Source organism: Rhipicephalus microplus, unplaced genomic scaffold (genome assembly GCF_043290135.1).
Source record: "Rhipicephalus microplus isolate Deutch F79 unplaced genomic scaffold, USDA_Rmic scaffold_339, whole genome shotgun sequence".
Lineage (NCBI taxonomy): Eukaryota > Metazoa > Arthropoda > Arachnida > Ixodida > Ixodidae > Rhipicephalus > Rhipicephalus microplus.
This window is the reverse complement of record NW_027464907.1, coordinates 57,989-77,049: the sequence shown is the minus strand read 5'-3', so window position 1 is coordinate 77,049 and position 19,061 is coordinate 57,989. Positions and strand designations below refer to the sequence as shown.

The window sequence follows — 19,061 nt, the reverse complement described above, 5'->3', positions numbered from 1 at the left end:
AATGGTTGCGACATTCGGGGGAAGGCGGTTCCAATCATGAGATGTGCGGGGAATAAATGACTGAAAGAAAGACCTAGTGTGACATGATGCGATTCCTACCTTATTGCGATGATCAACACGGTTTGAGATGTACAGAGGCTGGAGTATCAGGTCATTATGAAGTGTAGGGTGATAGAAAATTTTATGAAACAGTGAAAGACGGGCGATTTTTCGTCGGTGAGCCAATGGAATAAGTGATAAATTATTTTTCATTGAAGTCATACTTGCAGCGCGGTTGTAGTTAGAGAGGATGAACCTAGCAGAGTTATTTTGTACTAGTTCAAGAGATGTGATGAGATTAGCATGACTGGGATCCCATATGGCGGATGCATATTCGCAATATGCTCTGCTCTCCACTTTTTATGTGACTGATTTACAGGAGCCGTGTTAAAGAATGCGTGGGTAAACAAACTTACCTTTATCAGTCCACTGTATGGTTCTTGTAAACGTCACCATGGGGCCACCCGTACCAAGCTCAGGGTCTTTCATGGAGTGTGCGGGCAGGTTCATCCCGGAATCCCCTTCCCTTTTCACGACCACCTCTTACTGAAGCCGTTACGATTAGAATGAAGTGCGAATACGAGATATGGGGCGGGGGAGGGTGCGACCCCCTCCCCACTGAACCATGTGCATACGCCTGTATGGTCCCATATTTAGTTTGATTCTCATCGAAGATGCAGTGGGTTTGCATCTCAGTTCGCATGCACGCCGACCCCCCCCCCCCTTTTTTTTTTTTCTAGCATCGTTTCCCACGCGCCGATCTCGTTATCCGGGCAAGTTTTTGAACGACAATAAATACCTTTTGAAAGGCCACCTATTTGAGTCTGTATAGATAGAGCTAAGTCTTAAGTGCTGCGCATTTCCACACACTAATGACCTGCCAAAACTTGAGAAACACTGGAAGCTGCACAAAAAATTCGGGAGATCCCACGTACCTGGGAATCAACCTTATGCGAAGCACGTGGAAGGAAGGTGACTGCGTTGCATTTTTTTTAATTGAGCGACACGTCATGAAATGACGCTAAATATATGTACAAATGCTGCACGCAGAGACGTATGTTGAAGAGTTGCAGATGTTTATATAACCAATTTTTCACTTGCACAACGATGTCAGCTGACAATGTGTTTTAGCAACACCAGAAGCTAATATGAAGCGCTGATGCTCGCGAAGATGCTGGCACTTGGCACTGCTACTTAAATCAACTTCGGCGCATGGTACCACACCACAATTGACGTTAAGCCGACGTGACGGCTGTATGAAAGGTGTACATATGTAATGTTTGTAAAATTGGGTCGGCAGCACTGCGACCACTATTGACGTTTCACGAAGATTAGCGTCTATTTAAAAAGTATTGTTCCGAGACATAACGTAGCTCTTTGGTAGAATGCTTCACTGCCATGCAGAATGCCAGGATTGGGTCAGATTCCTGCTGGGACCCTGAAATTTATTATGTGCATTCGTCGGGTGCCAACGCTGCCTATGTCAGGGTTTTCTTAACACTGACATTTATTCTATGCCTTCGTTCGGTCGAGGCTACCGATGTCGGGTATTGCTTAACGCTCACGCGCTAAAATTGCCCACGTGTATTCTCGTCGTTCCTGGGTAGATACTAAGTGTCAATCACCTGTGGCACATACCCGCTTACCAGCGGCACATACCCGCCAGTGAGTATGTGCCACTCTCTGGCGGGAAGTGTTTGACGACGTACGTGACGCGATTGTGACATTCTTGACCAACGCGTCTTTTTCGTCAAACCATCTTACCCTCCCAGGCTAATTTTGGTTCGCGCCAAGGGGGTGACCACGAGAGCGCACAAACGTAAGTTGATAGATAGATAGATAGATAGATAGATAGATAGATAGATAGATAGATAGATAGATACGCTCAAAGTCGCTGAAGTTTACTAAGAAATGATTTTAAAAACAAACAAACAAAAAAACCTATGCACCAAGAGGGATCATACACGCCAAGCGCGGACGCCCGCAGTAATAGTAGTAGTGCTTCCATCTAGCAGTATATGGTTGAAACATCTGCTCTTCAGAAACGGGCCTAGCGCCATCTATGGTAGGTTAGTAGAGTTAGATTTTTTGGGCTCCAGCTGTGCAGCTTTCCTTGTTTGCTGTTGTTTTCCTCACAGCACATTTGTTTTTTGTTTTTTTTTCGTAAAACCGCAACATAGACGTATCCATCATGCCTTCCTACTTATCATCCGCCCGATACGCCTAAGGCGCCGGCTATCGCTCATGGGGAACGCTAAATTCGTTTCTAATGTCCCAACACCCACCGGTGCAATGGCCTCTACAGCGTCGCAATAAAAGTTTCCCGTTTCGCATATCCACAGGCGTTTCGGCAAGCGGATAAGGAAAGGTAAAAATAATTGCATGCCTCGTACGGAGTGATGCAACGATCCTTAAAAAAAGAAATTGTGCACGGAGGAGTATCAAAGACCTTAGCAAAAAAGTCAAATAAATAAAGAGAAAAGAGCTCAATTAAAAAACGAAGAGTGGATTGCCAATACTGCGGCCTAATATGCATACATATAGCTCAGCGAACCAGATGTCGGTTTCTTGCAGGAGTCATTAACGTCATTAGCGGGCCGTTAAATCCCGCACGAAATTCGGCGCAGAATAACATAAAGATGCGAGGAAAGATAGCGAACTCCAGTGCACCCTCTTTATCGCAGTTGGGGTAAGATGGCAAAGAAACGCTCAGTGTTTGGAATGTTAAAAAAAACAAAAAAAAGCAAGGCACAAGTAAGGTATGATCAGCGGAAGGGGCTTGTGGAGGGGGGAAAAAATTAACGTTGCCAGATGGCGGTGTTTGTGCAGTGGGGGTAAAAAAAAGGGGGGGGAGGTACTATGCGTAGCCAGAATAAGCGAACGAAGCGAAGCCAATCCAAGCACGGGAAGCGAGGGGTGCTTTCGCGAAAAAAGAAGATGGAACGAGAGAGGGAACTAAAAAAATGAAAGAAGCTGGAGATAAACACAGAAGAGGAGGAGAAGGAAAGAAAGATGGATTGGTGGATAGATAGATGAAAGTTTGAACGACGGTGGTGGAAAGGGCTTTACGAGAAGAGGCCGTGGGCGAAGCTGGTAGAAGCGGGAGAGAGCAGAAGTATATAAAAAAAGCGCCTATAAAAAAAAAGAGCGATGTGAAGAGAAAAAAAAACTCTGTACAAAAGCAGCCGCTTTGCCATTGGCCGCAACCTCCTTTCCGCTGTGGTTGTAGGCGGAGCCAAAAATCTATTCGCTCCCACCCGCCGACGTGGCCCGCTTAGGGCGGCATGTGGGATCTCTTTAATTTGCAGCCCTGCACGTGATGGCGGGAGGAGGTTGTGCGCGACTGCTCCCTTTGTCTAGTTCTCTCCTCCTTCCTTCCTTTCAAGCTTATCTTTCCTTCTCTCTTCCTTCGTGTGACCCTACCTACTTCATCCGAGCTGCACGGGCGAACAGCCGGGTAGTCTGAGCGCGTTTCCACATAGGTCGCCTCCCCCCCTCCATTACTTCCTCCCCCCTCTTTCCTACGTTGCTTGGCTCGCACGACGAATCGAACATCGCGCTGCTTGCTAGCTTATATTTTTATTACCCGCTCGAGTCGAGGAATGAACGAGAGTCGTCGTTGTCGGAGCTCTCTTGTATATTTCTGTTTTGCCTCACCCACGAAGTGTGGCGAGAAACACGCCGAAGTGCCTTCGTCCCGCCCGCTAGGACCGTGAGGATGGACGGTTGACTCAACTACAGACGGCAAAGTCGACGACCAAGTTTCCCGAGTCGCGTGACCTCGTCGCTGCGGCAAGTACCACGGATATCCGCGAAACGTAGTCGCAGTGTCAACTGGCATGGCGAGCGCACATTCGTTAGGAGTGCCGCGGGGCACCAGTTAGAAATTGAGGGATGGTGCTGCTGGCGAAGAAGAGTAGATAGGTTAGACAGGCCGTAACGCTGTCACCGCTGTGGGTTCCGGGCACAGTCGACGCTGTGGCGACGAGGAAGTGATTGGCTGGCTGTTGGTACGGCAATCGATGGCTTGCGGCCGCCAGTGCGGATTGGCGCGTAGCAACTGTCTTTCTCGCTCACATTTTGGTGTGGGCGATACAGCTAGTGCGCTGCAGCCTTTCGCCTACTGTTGTTCTTAAATCATGATTTTATTTTCTTTTTTTTTCGTTAGCATATCGGTGCACTGAGAACCGTAAAAGGGCGACATTGCCATGTTGAGAATATACATCCATGACTCGCTGTAGTTCTTTGCGGGCTCTCGCCCAGATAAGGCTAGGGCCCGCATAAATATTGTCATTAGGAAAAAAGGCATTGCAGAATATATTTAGACACCTTTGCTCTCTTCCTCTTCATCTTCGACAGCGCTTCATAGCAATATTAAGGTGTCATCAGACCATTTGTTTCATAGCATCAGTTAAAGAGTGTGCCTTGTTTTCAAGCTTCACTACGTGTATACATTAAACTTCTCAAATTATGCGATGCTTACTGACAAACGACTCTAGAACTGGCAAACATCAAATATTCATGCCTTGGTGCAATGAACGGCAACAACTCGGCCCAGCATTTCACTTCGACCTGTATTGGACTGAGCCACAAGAAATTTGTGTGCCTCTCACATATAAGCTTTACCCTTGTCTTTCAACATTTTTTGACGTTTTTTTTACTGGCATGGAAATGCATAATGCAAACTGTGGATCACTTGCGAGATCTTCACTTTCTCGTGAAAGTTGTTTGTTTGTGAGGAAATGGTTTGGCAAAGAGTTTTTGTATTGCAGTACTTCTACACACAGCATCTTGTACTAGTCATAGAAACTAACATGCAGTCTTCTTTTTAAAACTTTTTACTGCACACAGATTTTATGAAGATGATGAATTTGTGAGGAGAAGGTGGGCCTGCTGCACCCAACATGGTTTCCACACAGACTGCGATGCCACCACCTGCACCGCCACCTGCTGTGAGCTCACCTATGAACGTCCAGCAGGTAGGTCTCTGGCTGAACTAGAAATGCACACATGAACTGAGTCTATATGCCTAGGAAAAAATTATAGCAAATATTGTATATACTCCAAGTATATTTGCTTCTTCACTTCATCTATTGACTTAGGAGCACATGCTTGCTTCATGCCCCATTACATTCATACCCAACTTCATAAACAAAGGATTTGTTTAATGTATAGCTATGAAAAAGACACTGGGAGTTGCAGAAACAAAGGTTGTTGCTGGAGCCAACATTTCGCCATGAGCTTCGACGAAGCCTCATTTTTGCCGGAGCTCATGCGGTGGGTGCGCAACTAGGTAAAAAATTGGCTCCAGTAATCATCCTTGCTTGATGGCTTCTGATATTCCTCAAACTGTCTTGTTTGGACTGCAGAGATGAATATTACATGAAAGATGAAGTATAAACCTACTAAAATGGGCCTTTTCTGTGTGGAATGGGCTCGGAAATTTTGACGATCTGGGATTCTTTAACGTGCACCCAAATCTGAGCACGCGGGCCTACAGAATTTTTGCCTCCATCGAAAATGCAGCCGCCGCAGCTGGGATTTGATCCCGCGACTTGCAGGTCAGCAGCCGAGTACCTTAGCTACTAGACCACAGCGGCGGGGCTAGAGGGAGTGTGTGTCGACAGCATGTTTTGCAGTGCTCTTGTGAAGTTGTTAAAAGTCAGACTCCTGCTCTCTTCCACAGCAGCAGCAGCAAAACCAGCAGCCGCAGCAGGTTGTAGTTAGCTCGCAGCAGACAATGGCATCACCGACATCCGTGACTGTGACCCAAGTTCCGAACCAGGTCACCATGACCACAAGTGCCCACCTGCAGCCGCAGCAACCGCAGTCGCCCATCGGTGGCCCCATGCCCCCGCACTCGTCAACGTGCACTGTCATCCCCCAACAGGCCATTCAGAGCATGACCCAGTCGCAGTTGCAGCCTGTAAGTGGCTACTGTGCGCCACCGTATTGTGCACGAAGTCACTATCCTGTGAGTTAATGCAAAATATGTTTGGTTGATAACATTGTTTCAAGCACCTAACATAACCTAACATTCAGTCATTGAGCAGCAAGACCTGTTGCCTGCTAGTTATATCACAGTCTTTACTGGTAGGGCATTGTGCTGTTCAAATGGTTAGGTAGCTTACTTGCTAACAGGTCAAGATATCTGGCAATTGGTTTTCCCAGTAACATGTCATGTTTGGACAGAATGCTACAGAGAGAAAGTATGGTGTCTTGAGAACATGCTTCCATTGCAGAGCCGGAATGATTTTCAAAGAAGCTTAATGGCCAGCCCTGCATACTAAAAGTGATGGATGGGAATGATTTATACCGGCATAGCGACAGCTGCTGTTATGCACAGTCTGTTTCACACTCGGGGGCAACCTTGGAATGCATGTCATCGTGATGTGGCCAGCACTTCAGTCACATGCCAGCAGCAGCTTGTGCGTGCGCCGGTGCATGAGGAGCGTGGTGTTGGTTTGCATCGGCGGCGTGCGCAATGTCTACATTTTGTCGGGCAGCCTGCTGATTTCATCGTTGCTGCAGGAACTGCTAGGTCAATATTCTGAACTAAATGTTATGTGACGCCAATCTCTCAGCCTTCACTGGCAATAGCGAGATTTTGGAAACAGTATTTTACAGCATACTTTGTTCCCTCTTTCGAAACATCGTTGTACTGAGCGCATTCACGTATATTTCTTCTTTGTGGGTGCACTCCCGTATGCTTCGATGTCAAATTACAAAACCAGCACGCGCCCTGCTTGTTACTTATTTCAAGCTAAAGAAAAACGAAGCACTTCACAGTGACTTCCATACAGTTATGCGGTTCAACATAGTAATACAAATGGGAACGAATGCGGAAGGTCAAGGGAGCAACCTGGGCGTCCTTCTTCTCGATGCCATTTGATTACATCAGGCAACACTCGCTCGCCGGCACGGGAATGTACGCGCGAGGCCTCTAACTCATCATGCCTCCAGCTGCAGCGATGATAGCACTCATTTTGGGTGGCAGTGAGGCGTGCTGTGAATCTGGGAGCAATATAGACCCTGTTCCCGCAGTAACGAGAAAATCCACGTGCTGCCCGACAGAGCGGCCAGCGGACGCCACCATAGCCAATGACACGGTTCAACACTTCCCCAAGCTTTTGTGCGTGCGCATGTGTGAGCAGCTGCCGACAGGCCACACCGTGATGCCACGCTCTCTGAGATTTCCCCTAAGTGTGAAGCAGGCTTTACATGGGCTAGTTCACTACAAGAAAAGTTGACTGGAGAGTCAAAAGATACTGTGATTGTGAAATACCAAAGTCACCTTTGTGGAACAAGTTTCTCAAGCATCTATTTTATTTACATGAGCATAAATATATCTCGGTTCACACAGTGTTATATTCTTTTTGTCGTACCTTTTATAGCCGGACTTCTTTATTTCTTATTAATCATCACTGGCATTTAACAATCTCCCTATTTTGACTTCGTCGCTAGTAACTACTCTACTTATTGCTGTTAATTGGTCTCTCGCATGGCATGGTCTCTATAGAAAAAACATTGCAAACGTTATTACTGATTTGACAATAAATGCTACCAGAGTACGTTCGTAAACATGTTAGCATAATGATTTTTTCTAATGTGTCATGATGCGTGTTTCATGCTTCAATTTGCATTGATGGCTTTTACATTGACTCTGGTCAGCTATATAGTGTCCATCACTGTGACAAACTGCAATTGTACAGCTTTTAGCCCCTGACCTGACAGGAATAGCAGGTGTGGTGGAGGTAAGCAGTATAGTACGAGGGGCGCAGGTGTTAACTTATTCCCGCCCACCACCGGCTGCCTGTACCCAGCAATTAAATAAGCACAAAACGGGTTCTTTAACGACTTTCTCTGTTTTGAATGCTCAGGTGCAGGTGATACAGCAGTCGCTGCCAAACCACTACCTGCCACAGCTGTATTCGCAGCAGATGATGCTGCCAGGGAACCTGGCCATCCAGCAACACAGCATGGGGGCCTTGCAGGGCTTGAACTTGCAGCTTCAGAGCAAGGCCCATGTAGACCACACAAAGCAGGGAGGGGCAGGGGGACCGCATGGGACGACCACCATCATCCCCGCCGTGTCCATTGCGAGTGTCAACCCAGGCGGCAAGGTGGGTGTTGACGTTTTGTGTAGAATCTGTCGCAGTGTGTTATTGGTGACTGATCAACAAGTGCACAAGTCAGCAGAAATGTCAACAACAATTGGAAAAGAAATGCTTTAGTAATTATCGACTTGGCGCTCTACATGTTGGTGACAAATATGCTGAAATGGTTGGATCTGATCCTGTTGTTGCTGACAGAAGAGTGCTTGCGCACGTTAAGTGGTCACAACAGCTTGCAAAATTTGTGAAGCTATGGCCCTAGTGGATTCGGTCCTAGTACACATGTAATTGAAAGAAAAATAAATAAAAGAGGTAACGTTTTAGAATCTGCCTATAATGATGGATTTCCCTAGAACAAAGAAAGCACTGTGCAAGTCGTCCAGTTGACCACTGGCACTGTGCAGTTCCAGTTGACCAAAAAACAAGAAATTGCAAATGTTTTCCATTTTAAACATTGAATCTGGAGTTTTGTTTTGGGCATATGTTGCAGAGCTAGTCCACATAGCTGTATCTGTCACAAAGCCACAAGAGCTTTCCCATCACTTCTAAAAGGGCCAACATAGCTTACAGGCTAAATGTACAACACTTATAAGTTTTCCCACATTGAAACTCTGTGGATGTTGAGTAGGTAGGAAAAAATTAGAATATGGATTTACTAGAAGGAAGTGTTTCAACTTCAATCTGGCATTGTGTGCACACACAGTCATGGACTTGTTGGCAATAAGCCATTTCCAATATGACAATCTGATCTTCTATCAAGGTCGCTTGTCATGTCATGTTGCCACATTAAATTGTTGCCTGTATGTATATGAAAGCATGATCATCGCCGTCTATTTTAGCGAATGAAGTGTTGCACTGCTCAGCGCGAGAAAGGAAAATTCAAGGAGTGAGCATTCTGCGATGCGATAGAAAGAAAGTAGTCTGTAAGGCATGCCCCCATTTTCCCGGTAGTGGCAGGGTATCGTGATTTTTCGTTTTGCGGATTTTCGGTCTCTGTCTTGCAGGGTGTGACCATCAGCAGCGCGCCGACGCTGGTGACCACCAACTGCCACATGATGGGCACTGCGGGCAAGCCCTGCCTTCCCACGGGCCAGATGATCCCCAAGGGCACCACGGTCATGGGTCACGGTGGCTACCAACTGCCGCAGACCAGCACGAGCCAGCAGACGCTGGTCATCAATCCCCTGGGGCTCATCTCGGGCCAGAGCATCCTCCCGGCTGCCACTCAAGCGAAGCAGATGGACGCTAACAAGGCCAAGCCTTTCGTAAGTTACTTCGGAATCCACGAGCATCCAGTTTCAATGTGGCAACATCAACAACAGGTTCGGCAAGGCCCGCTTTGTTTTGTGCTGACATTTTGGTATGCATGCAAGCAAAGGTTGTGGGTTTTAGCCTGCAAGTTTGAGGTAGTGTGCTATAATCGGGATTCTCCCGTGAGGAACCGTCTCTCTTCTCATACCCCTCTGCACAGTATTGATCACGTTTTATGTTGTTTTTGAGGCCACTTTGTTAATGTTCATGGCGTCATTCAAAGCAGCACCAAAAGTTCATTAAAGGTTAGCATAGCTTTGCAAACGCAACAGTGATTGTGTTGAAGCACATCACTTTTTGAGTTACACACCTCAAAATATGCGTCGAAAGTCGTACATTGAAAGGGTTGAGGATATTGACCTCCCTAGTATTCACGTTCTCTTTATCGGTATATTACCTGTTAGTAGTTAGTCATGGGAGGGTTACCACTTCTTGCATATTGGGCAATTACTTTTATCATGGTGAAGTATGTGGCTGTAAGTGTAGCATGTGTGCTGAGCTAATAGCTACATTCTTCACTGTGACACACAGAGTAATTGCACATGGTGCAAACGATGGCCACCCTCCCATAACTGACATGGTGAGTACCGGCATCGTCGTTTCAAGAAATTAATTTCCCGTCATGTTCTCCGCCCACGGCTGCTTTGCCGTTTGCTTTATGTCTGAAAACTGAATAGTTGCAGTGAACTAACTGCTTGAAAAGTTCAATAAAAGGGAGGAAAAGTGCTTATATGAAAGTGTTGAAGATCACTTTTCCAGCTGTTTCAAGCAACGGGCCTTAGCACAGACAAACTGTGTGCCGTGCCGATTTACCAGTCACACAAAATGCACACCCTTATCAACGGAAATCTGGTTTGCATCTGGACAGGTGCCTTTGCATTGCTCTTGCCTGATGGCCATAACCCTTCCGGGTAAATGCTCCCCCTTTTGTGTTTTGTGACGGGCGGTATCGGCATGCCCTTTTGTGTTTTTTCCCCCCGCTTCTGTCCCCGCTTTGGGTGCTCCTCCTCGTGAAGGGGGTTTTGTCTGTTGTGTTATGTCTCTCTTCCCTTTTGGTTGGCCCTGCTATATCCCTCTTGTGTTTGTTCCTCTTCTTTTCCTCCCATGCATCCAGATGGTAAAGCATGCTTCCTTGATGTCCCAGAAGGTACCCCCTACCTCTTATGCTCAGGTCAGCCCCTGGTGAACACATTTGTTTTTACCATTACTGGAATGTTTTAGCAGCACTGGTTCACTGTGTGGTAAACAAGGCAGTACCATTACTGTTACGGTCAGCATGGACCTGTTTTAGTCTGAGACCCACATTTAGCAGTTGGCGCTGCTGAAATGTTTTTGAGTTGTGGCCTGCTGTAACATGAACCAGCAATACCGTAGCATAATTGGTACAGTAACACCAGCACTGCTAAAACACCCTGTTATCTTTCTTACTTATGGTTGAGCCTCATTTTAAAGAACATAAGCAATTACTGAAAGTAAAGGAGCAAATGTGAAGCTTGATTCGTTGCGCTGTTTCACCAACACTACAAGGAATGTGAAAAATGCAATGTCTGAAGATGTGTCATTGTGGGAAAAGTCAATATTTATTTGCATGAAGCTCAGTGGTAACTGTATTCAGCCACGCATTGGACGCTTGCTGGGTTAAACACTTTGTTAAAACGAGGTTTATTCACTTTGCTTCATTTAGTTGGCCAGCAGGAAACAGTTGAGCCAGCATGTCATTGGTACGCTATTACACTGGTTGCATGGCAGTGCTTTGATGGGAAAAAGCCAATGCTTGTTATTCGACAATTTTCGCATGCCATGCCATGAGAAAAACGCTGATAGCACCGTATGCAAACAGCCCGCCAAATCACGGCACAGCAATAAAGGTGTGCCCTACATTAGCACAGTGTCACCCAGTCATCAATTCAAAAAGGGCCGTTCGCTGGCTCATAGGACGCATTATTCTTCAGTGTTACGACGACCTAATCAGATAATTTTTTTGATAACGTCATCTTGTATCTTGATTACAGTTTTTCTTCTCAACAACGTCAGGCACACTGTTACGTTACGATCACACGCTACAAAATTCTGTATCGCTTCCAGGTAGGGAGGCTCAGCCGTGTGCTAGTATTTTTCTTTTGTTATCCCATTTTGCTTCTCTTCCCAATGTCTTGCTTGCTACCATGTAGTAGCTATCTCAAATGCTTGCGTGATCTGTGTGTGCTGTGCAACTCTGGCATTGAATGTCAGAACTTGTAGATTCTTCAATTTGGAGTATAATTGCCATTGCTATCTTGTGTTACTTTCTTGCTGGCTCAATAACAGCACAACAATGCATTTAGCATGCACTTCATGGTGCGAATGGTTTCTTTATAATTTGCGAGTTTGTAAGCTTACCAATTTTCAATAATGGCAGGTGTTTCCTCAGGGTGTCTGCCAACATTGAAAACCCTGAAAAGTCGGGGAATTTGAACCCTTCTGGAATAGTCGTGGAAAAGTCTGGGAATTTCTGAAAAATTTGGCCTCGTCGTGGAAACTTACTGTAGCCTGTGCGACCATCACAAAAATAAGCATTATTATAGATCAAAGCTTAAAAAGCTACTCCTTCGGCTGCAACTACAGCGAACAGCTAAAAGTAGTGTGAGAAAAAAGCAGTGCACAACTGTTGCTTCTTAGTAAAGACAGAAAAGGATGCACCTACCAAACAAATACAAAGTTTACCGACATCATGGCACCCGCTACGGTAACCTTGTTCACAAAAACATCCACAAAAAAAGGCACAGCGTCCCACTACAGTTTTTTTACTTTGGGACCCTCGCCTGTATTTTTGTTAATCTTGTAACTTTTTTTTTGAAAACAATAAACTGAAAATTACAAAATGAAATGAAGTACGCCCAAGTGGCGTAAGCATCGGAAGTACATCGTTGGGAGCGTCCCATCACTCCTGTTCAGCTTATGAACAGTTGTCTGCATGTGCTGGTATTTCGGGTGCAAGCATGATGCAAGCCTTCCTTTGGCCAGAACATGCACATTTGACCAGTCAGTTTGGTGGCCTGTAGAATCCACATGTTTAGCAAGGGCATACGAGGTCACGTAGTTTCCTGACGTCATATTCACGGAGTATAATCTCTTTGCAGATGGTCGGTCCTGGGTGATAATGAATCAGGGGGGTTTTCACCTCTTTTCTTGAAATCAGTGGTCTCACGGATGTATTGGTTGTCACAATTGTGGCAGCCTAAAGTAAAAAAGACAGTGGAAATTTTCGCTTGGCAACTTGTCCTTCACATTGGTTAAAGCATTTCCCTAGCTTCAATATTTATACATATACTATGTTGATGTCTCTTGCTTCTACATATCATGCAGCGTATCTGACTTTTCAATTACAGCATTCACGTCGTTAAATTTATGCATGTTTGTCTTGGCCATGATTTGGCTCGGCTTGAAGGCCTTCTGGTTCGGCTAGGACTGCCATTAGCAGAGGCTTGCTGGGCTATGCCATGCCTTTTATTATTACTACTACTACCATCATTATTCTTGACGATGCAATGGCAAACGTCCTCAGCTACACACTTATTTCTGGTAGGTCACAATTCAAGGCTATAGTTGGGAACTTCATCTAAATTTCTCATTTTAGTTTTTTAAGATGGTATTGTTAAATGTGTGATTACTTTTTAGCCTTATATTCATAGAAGAGTACACAAATGAAGGTAAACCCGCGGGCATCTGTGAAAAATCTATGGAATGAGGGGAGATGTTGCGCTCTGACAGATTCCTTCTTGCCAGCACATGTTCAAACATCATTGCTTTAAACGCTACCCTTGGCTTTCATTCCAGCCATCTGAGGACTTTGTCGTACTGTAAGCGTCAGAGCCCAGAGAAATTAAACATCAACACGCATGTGCTCGTCGTGGAAAAGAAAAGAATGAAAGAAAGATTTATGCACTAAGGCTCCGTTCTTGCGACACTGTTGGTCATTGTTCAATGCAAGGTGCACAGAATACGCGACTAGTAATGTTTTTTTTTTTTCTGAAAAGTATATGTTAGAGGTGTGCAATTTAGGTGGGAATGTAAATCTATAGTAAATACAGCAATCCATGTCGCATCAAATCTAATCCAATCTACATCTTAAATATAAAAAATAGTGAGTAAATACAGGTCAATCTAATCCAATCCACATCCTAAGTGGCCTGGGCTGTGACCATTATAGTAAACTAGGATATATTCCAGTGGCGGAACCGACCAGGCTCCGGCATCCTCCTTTTACACAAATGCGTCGAGATGGGGCCACTTCTACATTTTATAGCAGCTATGGCTGCATTGTAGGATTGTCGTGGGCTTCTTTGAACTTTTAGCTGAAGTTAATTTCAACTCGTGTGTTTGCTTTCTGGTTCTTCCAAACATTAAACAGCCAACTTGCTTGCTCTCGCCCGGAGGTTTCATTTTGGCCAGATATGCATATTTTTTCATATTTACCGCACGTGCACAGAATATTCTGAGCACTTGTGGTACATTTATTCACTTATTTTATACATGGGGGCGCCTGATTTTTTTATCACCCAAGGGTCTGTTTCCAGTGCACAGAGTTTTACAAGCAGATGTGGCGGTTATGGAATTTGCATCAAATTATAGTGGAAAACCTGGAAAAGTCAGGGAATTTTGAAAAAGTAAGTTGGTAGACACCCTGCTTCTGAAATTTCATCTGGTTCAACAAAATTGGAATTGTTTCCGAGTCCCATGTTATGAAGACCTGCTAATTGTAGTGATGCTAAAACTAAGTTACAGTCTCCTGCAGTTAATCTACATAAGGCAAAATAATAAAATTATGGTTACCCTCAACCAAGTTAACCTGTAAGTGAAGTTAGGTCTTTCTCTCCAGCTTAGTGCTTCATAGGTGGTGAGTTTTGGCCCAAATCTTGGTTATTGCGTGCACGTAGTTGGGGTGTCTGTATCCGGGAAAAATTGCGCACCTGGTGTAAAATAAACTGTTTGCCGAGTGGAATGTCGTCTGTTACTTATTTATAGAATATGTTGGTACTAGTTAATTATCTTTCATGAATGAGTGCCGGCACTGCAGAATATCTTCTATTTAAATCTTTCTTTAAAGCAGCCCTGTAACGCTTTTTCAACATCGTCTGAAAATGCTGGACATCGACTGGTAGTCGAGGCTCCTGTGAGCATGTGAGCCAAACATCAAAGCTCAGCACATGTCATGGTATTCATAATTAAGTTTCAAATTCAGCCAGAAATCGCTCACTCTTCTCTTGGCAAATAATGCCATATACCTAAATAAATGGTGGCGCATCACCAAAAGACACGACCGTTGACTGATCCGGTAGAGAGAGAATAAAATGAGAGAAAGGGGGCTGATGTGAACATAGCGAGTTGCCTACTTACCACAGCTGCCGCCTTAGAGTTTTCTATAAATATGCTAAAGGGAATCCTGGCAACAGTGTCTGTGGGAGCTGCAACACACTGTGCTTCAGCGAGCAGGAGAATGATGCGTAATACACGGATTTGTCTAATCTTTTGTTCTTCTGTTTTGTCACGAGACAACAGCCAATTTTCAGCTGTTGAACTTCACCGCCTTAACCTTCTAGGCTCCTGAATTCGATTCAGGTTACGAAGTTCTCTACAATTGGTTCTTTCAGTCGAAGCTATATCAAAACACAGCAATAAGCCAAGCCACAAGTGGGTTCAAAGCCCGAAAGCACGAAAGCTAGGCAAACATGTGTACTACCCATCATTCCCATGGTCGCTGAATGAACGCAGTGCCAGTCTCTCCTCTAGGTAACTTTAGGAAATTCTATGGCTGCCGCCGTGCGCTGGACACACCCACGTCGCGACACGCCACAGTGCAAGCAAGTGGGCCGCACCCAACACTGATACGATGGTCGCGTGCATGTTCAGAGAAAACAGGGAAAGAAAGTGCTCTGCTCCCTTTGATGCACCTCCCGTGTGTCTTTTAGTGCGCTCACTGAAAATAAAGGATGGAGCAAGCTTTTAGAGCATGCAAAAAATCCCTAGAAACAATGCTCATATGTAATGGATTCTTGATATTTTTGTCGCAGTTAATTCATGAGGCAAGGAATTCCGACATTGAGGTCGTTTTATGATGCTTTGGAAAGGCATCGTTGGGCTTTTCTAAATCAAACGTTGCGAAATGTACTTTGCATTTTCTCAATCATTGCCTTACATAATTAACTCATAACTCTTGCTCGTGAATAAATATGGGTCAATTGATGACTCGAACTCTTGTGCATTAGGCAGGCACAAAACATCGAAAGGGCTCATAAAGGCAGGATAACGCAAGCCCTGTCCGTGTGTCTCCCTTGTCTGATCTTTGTGGTTGCCATGATGCATATTTGTTTTGGCGTACGTAGGATATCTGTTTATTGTTGCATCGTGATATGCTAAATCTCAAACCATAAACTGTGTGGTTGTGCAGCCAGAAGAAATGTACACAGTGCACCAATTTATCTCGTTCTTAGCAAGATCGTAATGCCTAAGCCTACTGCTACAAAATGATGAAAAATTTCGTCCTATGTCATGATGTCGTGGCAACTGCATTAAAGGCTAGGACAACAACTCCTAATGAATCCAGCAACAAAATGAAAAATTCTGTAAAGACTATTCGTTTTCATGTGACCTAGTTTCCACTGCAACTATGAAGCTGTCAGTAACACACTTTTATTAATGGACAGGTGTGTTTGGTGTTTTTTGTGCCAGTGTTATAGCTATTGTTTTAGCGACGATTCACTGTCAGATTTCATATCTTCTTAGATAGTAATATCGCTCCCACTTTCAGGTGATGAGTCAACAGACGCCACTACAGCCGAAATCGCCACTAATGGCCAATACGGTCAATGCCCACGGATCAGGCCAGATGGCCACTGCTCAAGTCATCAACACCAACCAGTTCAAGCAGCTTTCCCAGAACAACCCACAGATTATCTCTAGCCAGCAGCCCACTGTCATCAGCCAAGCACAGCTTCTAGGTTGGTGTAAGCTCTTTCACTACCAAATCGAAACCAGCAAGTTTATAACTCCAAAAAGAGCTAAGGCTGGTTTGTGATGTTGGTCGGGATGAAACAATGAGGACAGAAATGATTTCAACAGAATTGGGTGCAAATAGGAATGAAGTAAAATGGTGAAGAATGTTATTTTTTATTTGTTCATGGAAAAGAATAAGGCCATTCTCGATTGCCTGGGAGACATGAGAAGTTTGATTATGCAAATAAGTAAGCAAATCAAGGGCATAACCAGAATTTTTCTTGTGGTGGGTGTGGGGGGTGGTGGTGGGGGTTTAGTAAATCAACAACATGAACTTCTGCTAGTGCACCTGTCACCAAGCATGCCCGTCTTCATACTTTTTTGGAGCTTGTTCGAGATGCTACTAGGGGTGTTGCCTAGATTTTGTTGCTAGGGGGCACAGCCCCTGGATAACTAAATTTTTATATTATACACTTTGTCTCCTGGTTGCTGTGATGATTGCTTCGATGTGACTACACTGTAAATAGCATAAATTATTTGCACACTTGTTTTTCTGCAATGCCTACTTGCATCGAAAGATTTGCCATAAATTGAGTTAGAGCCCTTTTGGCAGCGTTTGTAAATTGAGACAAAAATGACAAACCTTTGTCATGTTGCGCACTTCGTGCGTGTTCTCCGGTTCGCAGGCTCACTGCAAGCTCTCAATGCCACGTTTCCGCACGGCATCACATGGGCGCAGCCGGGCCAGCTGCAGGGCCCCACCCTGCTCTCCCAGAACCCCATTTACATACGTAGCCAGCAGTCGGACGTGTTCCTACAGCCAGGACCCCAGCAGGCCCTTCACGCGCTGCCCGTGGCCACTGCTCAGCCCGCTGTGGCTCAGGCACAGCCCCAAGCACAACCTCAGGCTCCCCAGCAGCCCACCGTAGCACTGGCTGCTGCCCCTCCTGCGCAGCAGCCGCAGCCAATCCAGCAGCAGCCACCCAAGCCTAAGCAGGTTGGCATGGCTTGCCTCATTCACAGTAGTGTGCCCATAGAAACGTCCAGTCGTTGCCAGTTGCAAAAGTCAGCTGAAAAAGCTGCTTCTGTAGTTTTGTGGATATGTGGCATTTTTTATTTTTAAATTGCTTCCCGAGGCTCTTGGAAAGGGCAATAACAAAGGGGGAGATGTAAATATAGATGTGAAATATAATTATTGCTACAAATAATGAACATATGAGTTAAGAAAAATAAACTGTTGAACTAAAGGTTTCAATTGAATCAGAAGCAGTGTTCACTTAAACCTCATTATAACAGCATTTCATCTTACACAAAAATACGCTCTTTATATCCAAAACTTCTTTATAATGGTATATTCCTAGTACTGCATTTTTGGCAAGAATATTTTTAAATCACTTTGTTAAAACAAGAATTTGTTATATTCATGTTTGTTATATCGAGATCTGAGTGTATTACTAGAAACATCTTTGTAAGTTAAAAAAATGACTTGTTACGATGCATGAGCACATGTACAGTAGACTCTCATTAAAAAAAGCTGAAGAGAACAAGAAACTTTGTTTCATTTTACAACAGTTTTGTTTACTGAGAGTGAGTGGAAATGTAGTATTTAAATACAAATATTTTGAAGGTTGCAAGAATAGAAATTAAGAATTGGCTGTAAGAATATAATTTTTCTAATGTTCAGGAGTTCATTCGCTTATTTTGGCCATAACAGCTAAATTACAATTTTGGCTTCTCGTAGCGTGGGCACTGCTTTAGAACTTGAAATTACATATTTTAATTTTGCTTTCATTTTCAAATCGTGCTTCTTGCATTCTGAATGGGGCAAAGTGTAAGAATAGTTCTGTGTTGAGAAGTGGCATTCATTTCCGAATTCTGGGTGCTTGGGTCTTTAATTTGGCATTTCACTACATGATTTAATTTCTGCGCTCACGTTGCATGAGAAAAAAACTATTTGTAGCCACTTATTCCTTTCCAAAGTGCAAGTTACCGAAATTTTAATACGGGTGGCAGCGGTGGTGAACTTGACAATAAGAGCTCATGTGTGCACCTTATATGTGAAGGTTAGTTATGTTTATCCATATTTATCCAGGTTCGTCCAGCCAGTTCAGTGGCCACCCAGACTGCCACTTCAACCGCTGTTACTGTCAACTCTCATGTCCTTCCGGCAAGATCACAGGTGCGTGTTGTGGGGATCACATTTGTAGCATTTCCACCAACATACAAAGTGCCATCCCGAACAGACTCTTTATCAACCGTCATCAGTCTGGTACAATTTTAGGAGTCTGCAGCATATGCATCTTGAAGATCTCGAACGAATACTCGCATGACAAAAAACCAGGACAGCCATAAGGAAAGGCAGACTAAAGAAAAGAAAGACAGCCTGTCTTTTCTTTCTCGTCCTCATTTTTGTCATGCTAGTATTCTTTGAAAATGTAAGCACGCCAACTTGCCCCAATTGACCGTTCTGATACCTCGAAGGTGGATGCACACCTGGCGTTCATTATAATTGCAGCTTGTAAAACCTGCTGGTGTTTTAGATTGATGTGGAAAGCATCCAAACGTAACGTGGAACACAATGCCGATACGTATTTCCCTTTTTTCACAGCAGAATGAAGATTTTCT

At 44.5% G+C, this 19,061-nt stretch overlaps 1 protein-coding gene across 6 annotated transcripts in view; it reads left to right on the top strand.

Annotated features, from left to right (window-relative positions):
* The window catches only part of LOC142793842 (uncharacterized), a 71,693-nt gene that overhangs the window by 31,957 nt on the left and 20,675 nt on the right, over positions 1-19,061 (top strand). For 2 of the 6 annotated variants that reach the window (XM_075885819.1, XM_075885814.1), the window contains exons 2-9: positions 4,891-5,018; positions 5,726-6,013; positions 7,920-8,162; positions 9,158-9,418; positions 10,579-10,635; positions 16,252-16,441; positions 17,123-17,433; positions 18,529-18,615. In XM_075885819.1, coding sequence (XP_075741934.1) covers positions 4,944-5,018; positions 5,726-6,013; positions 7,920-8,162; positions 9,158-9,418; positions 10,579-10,635; positions 16,252-16,441; positions 17,123-17,433; positions 18,529-18,615 — 1,512 coding nt within the window. In that variant the 5' untranslated portion in view covers positions 4,891-4,943. Of the gene's footprint in view, positions 1-3,874; positions 4,050-4,890; positions 5,019-5,725; positions 6,014-7,919; positions 8,163-9,157; positions 9,419-10,578; positions 10,636-16,251; positions 16,442-17,122; positions 17,434-18,528; positions 18,616-19,061 lie in introns of those variants that run through there. The other 4 variants (XM_075885815.1, XM_075885816.1, XM_075885817.1 and 1 more) reach the window with 4 other exon arrangements.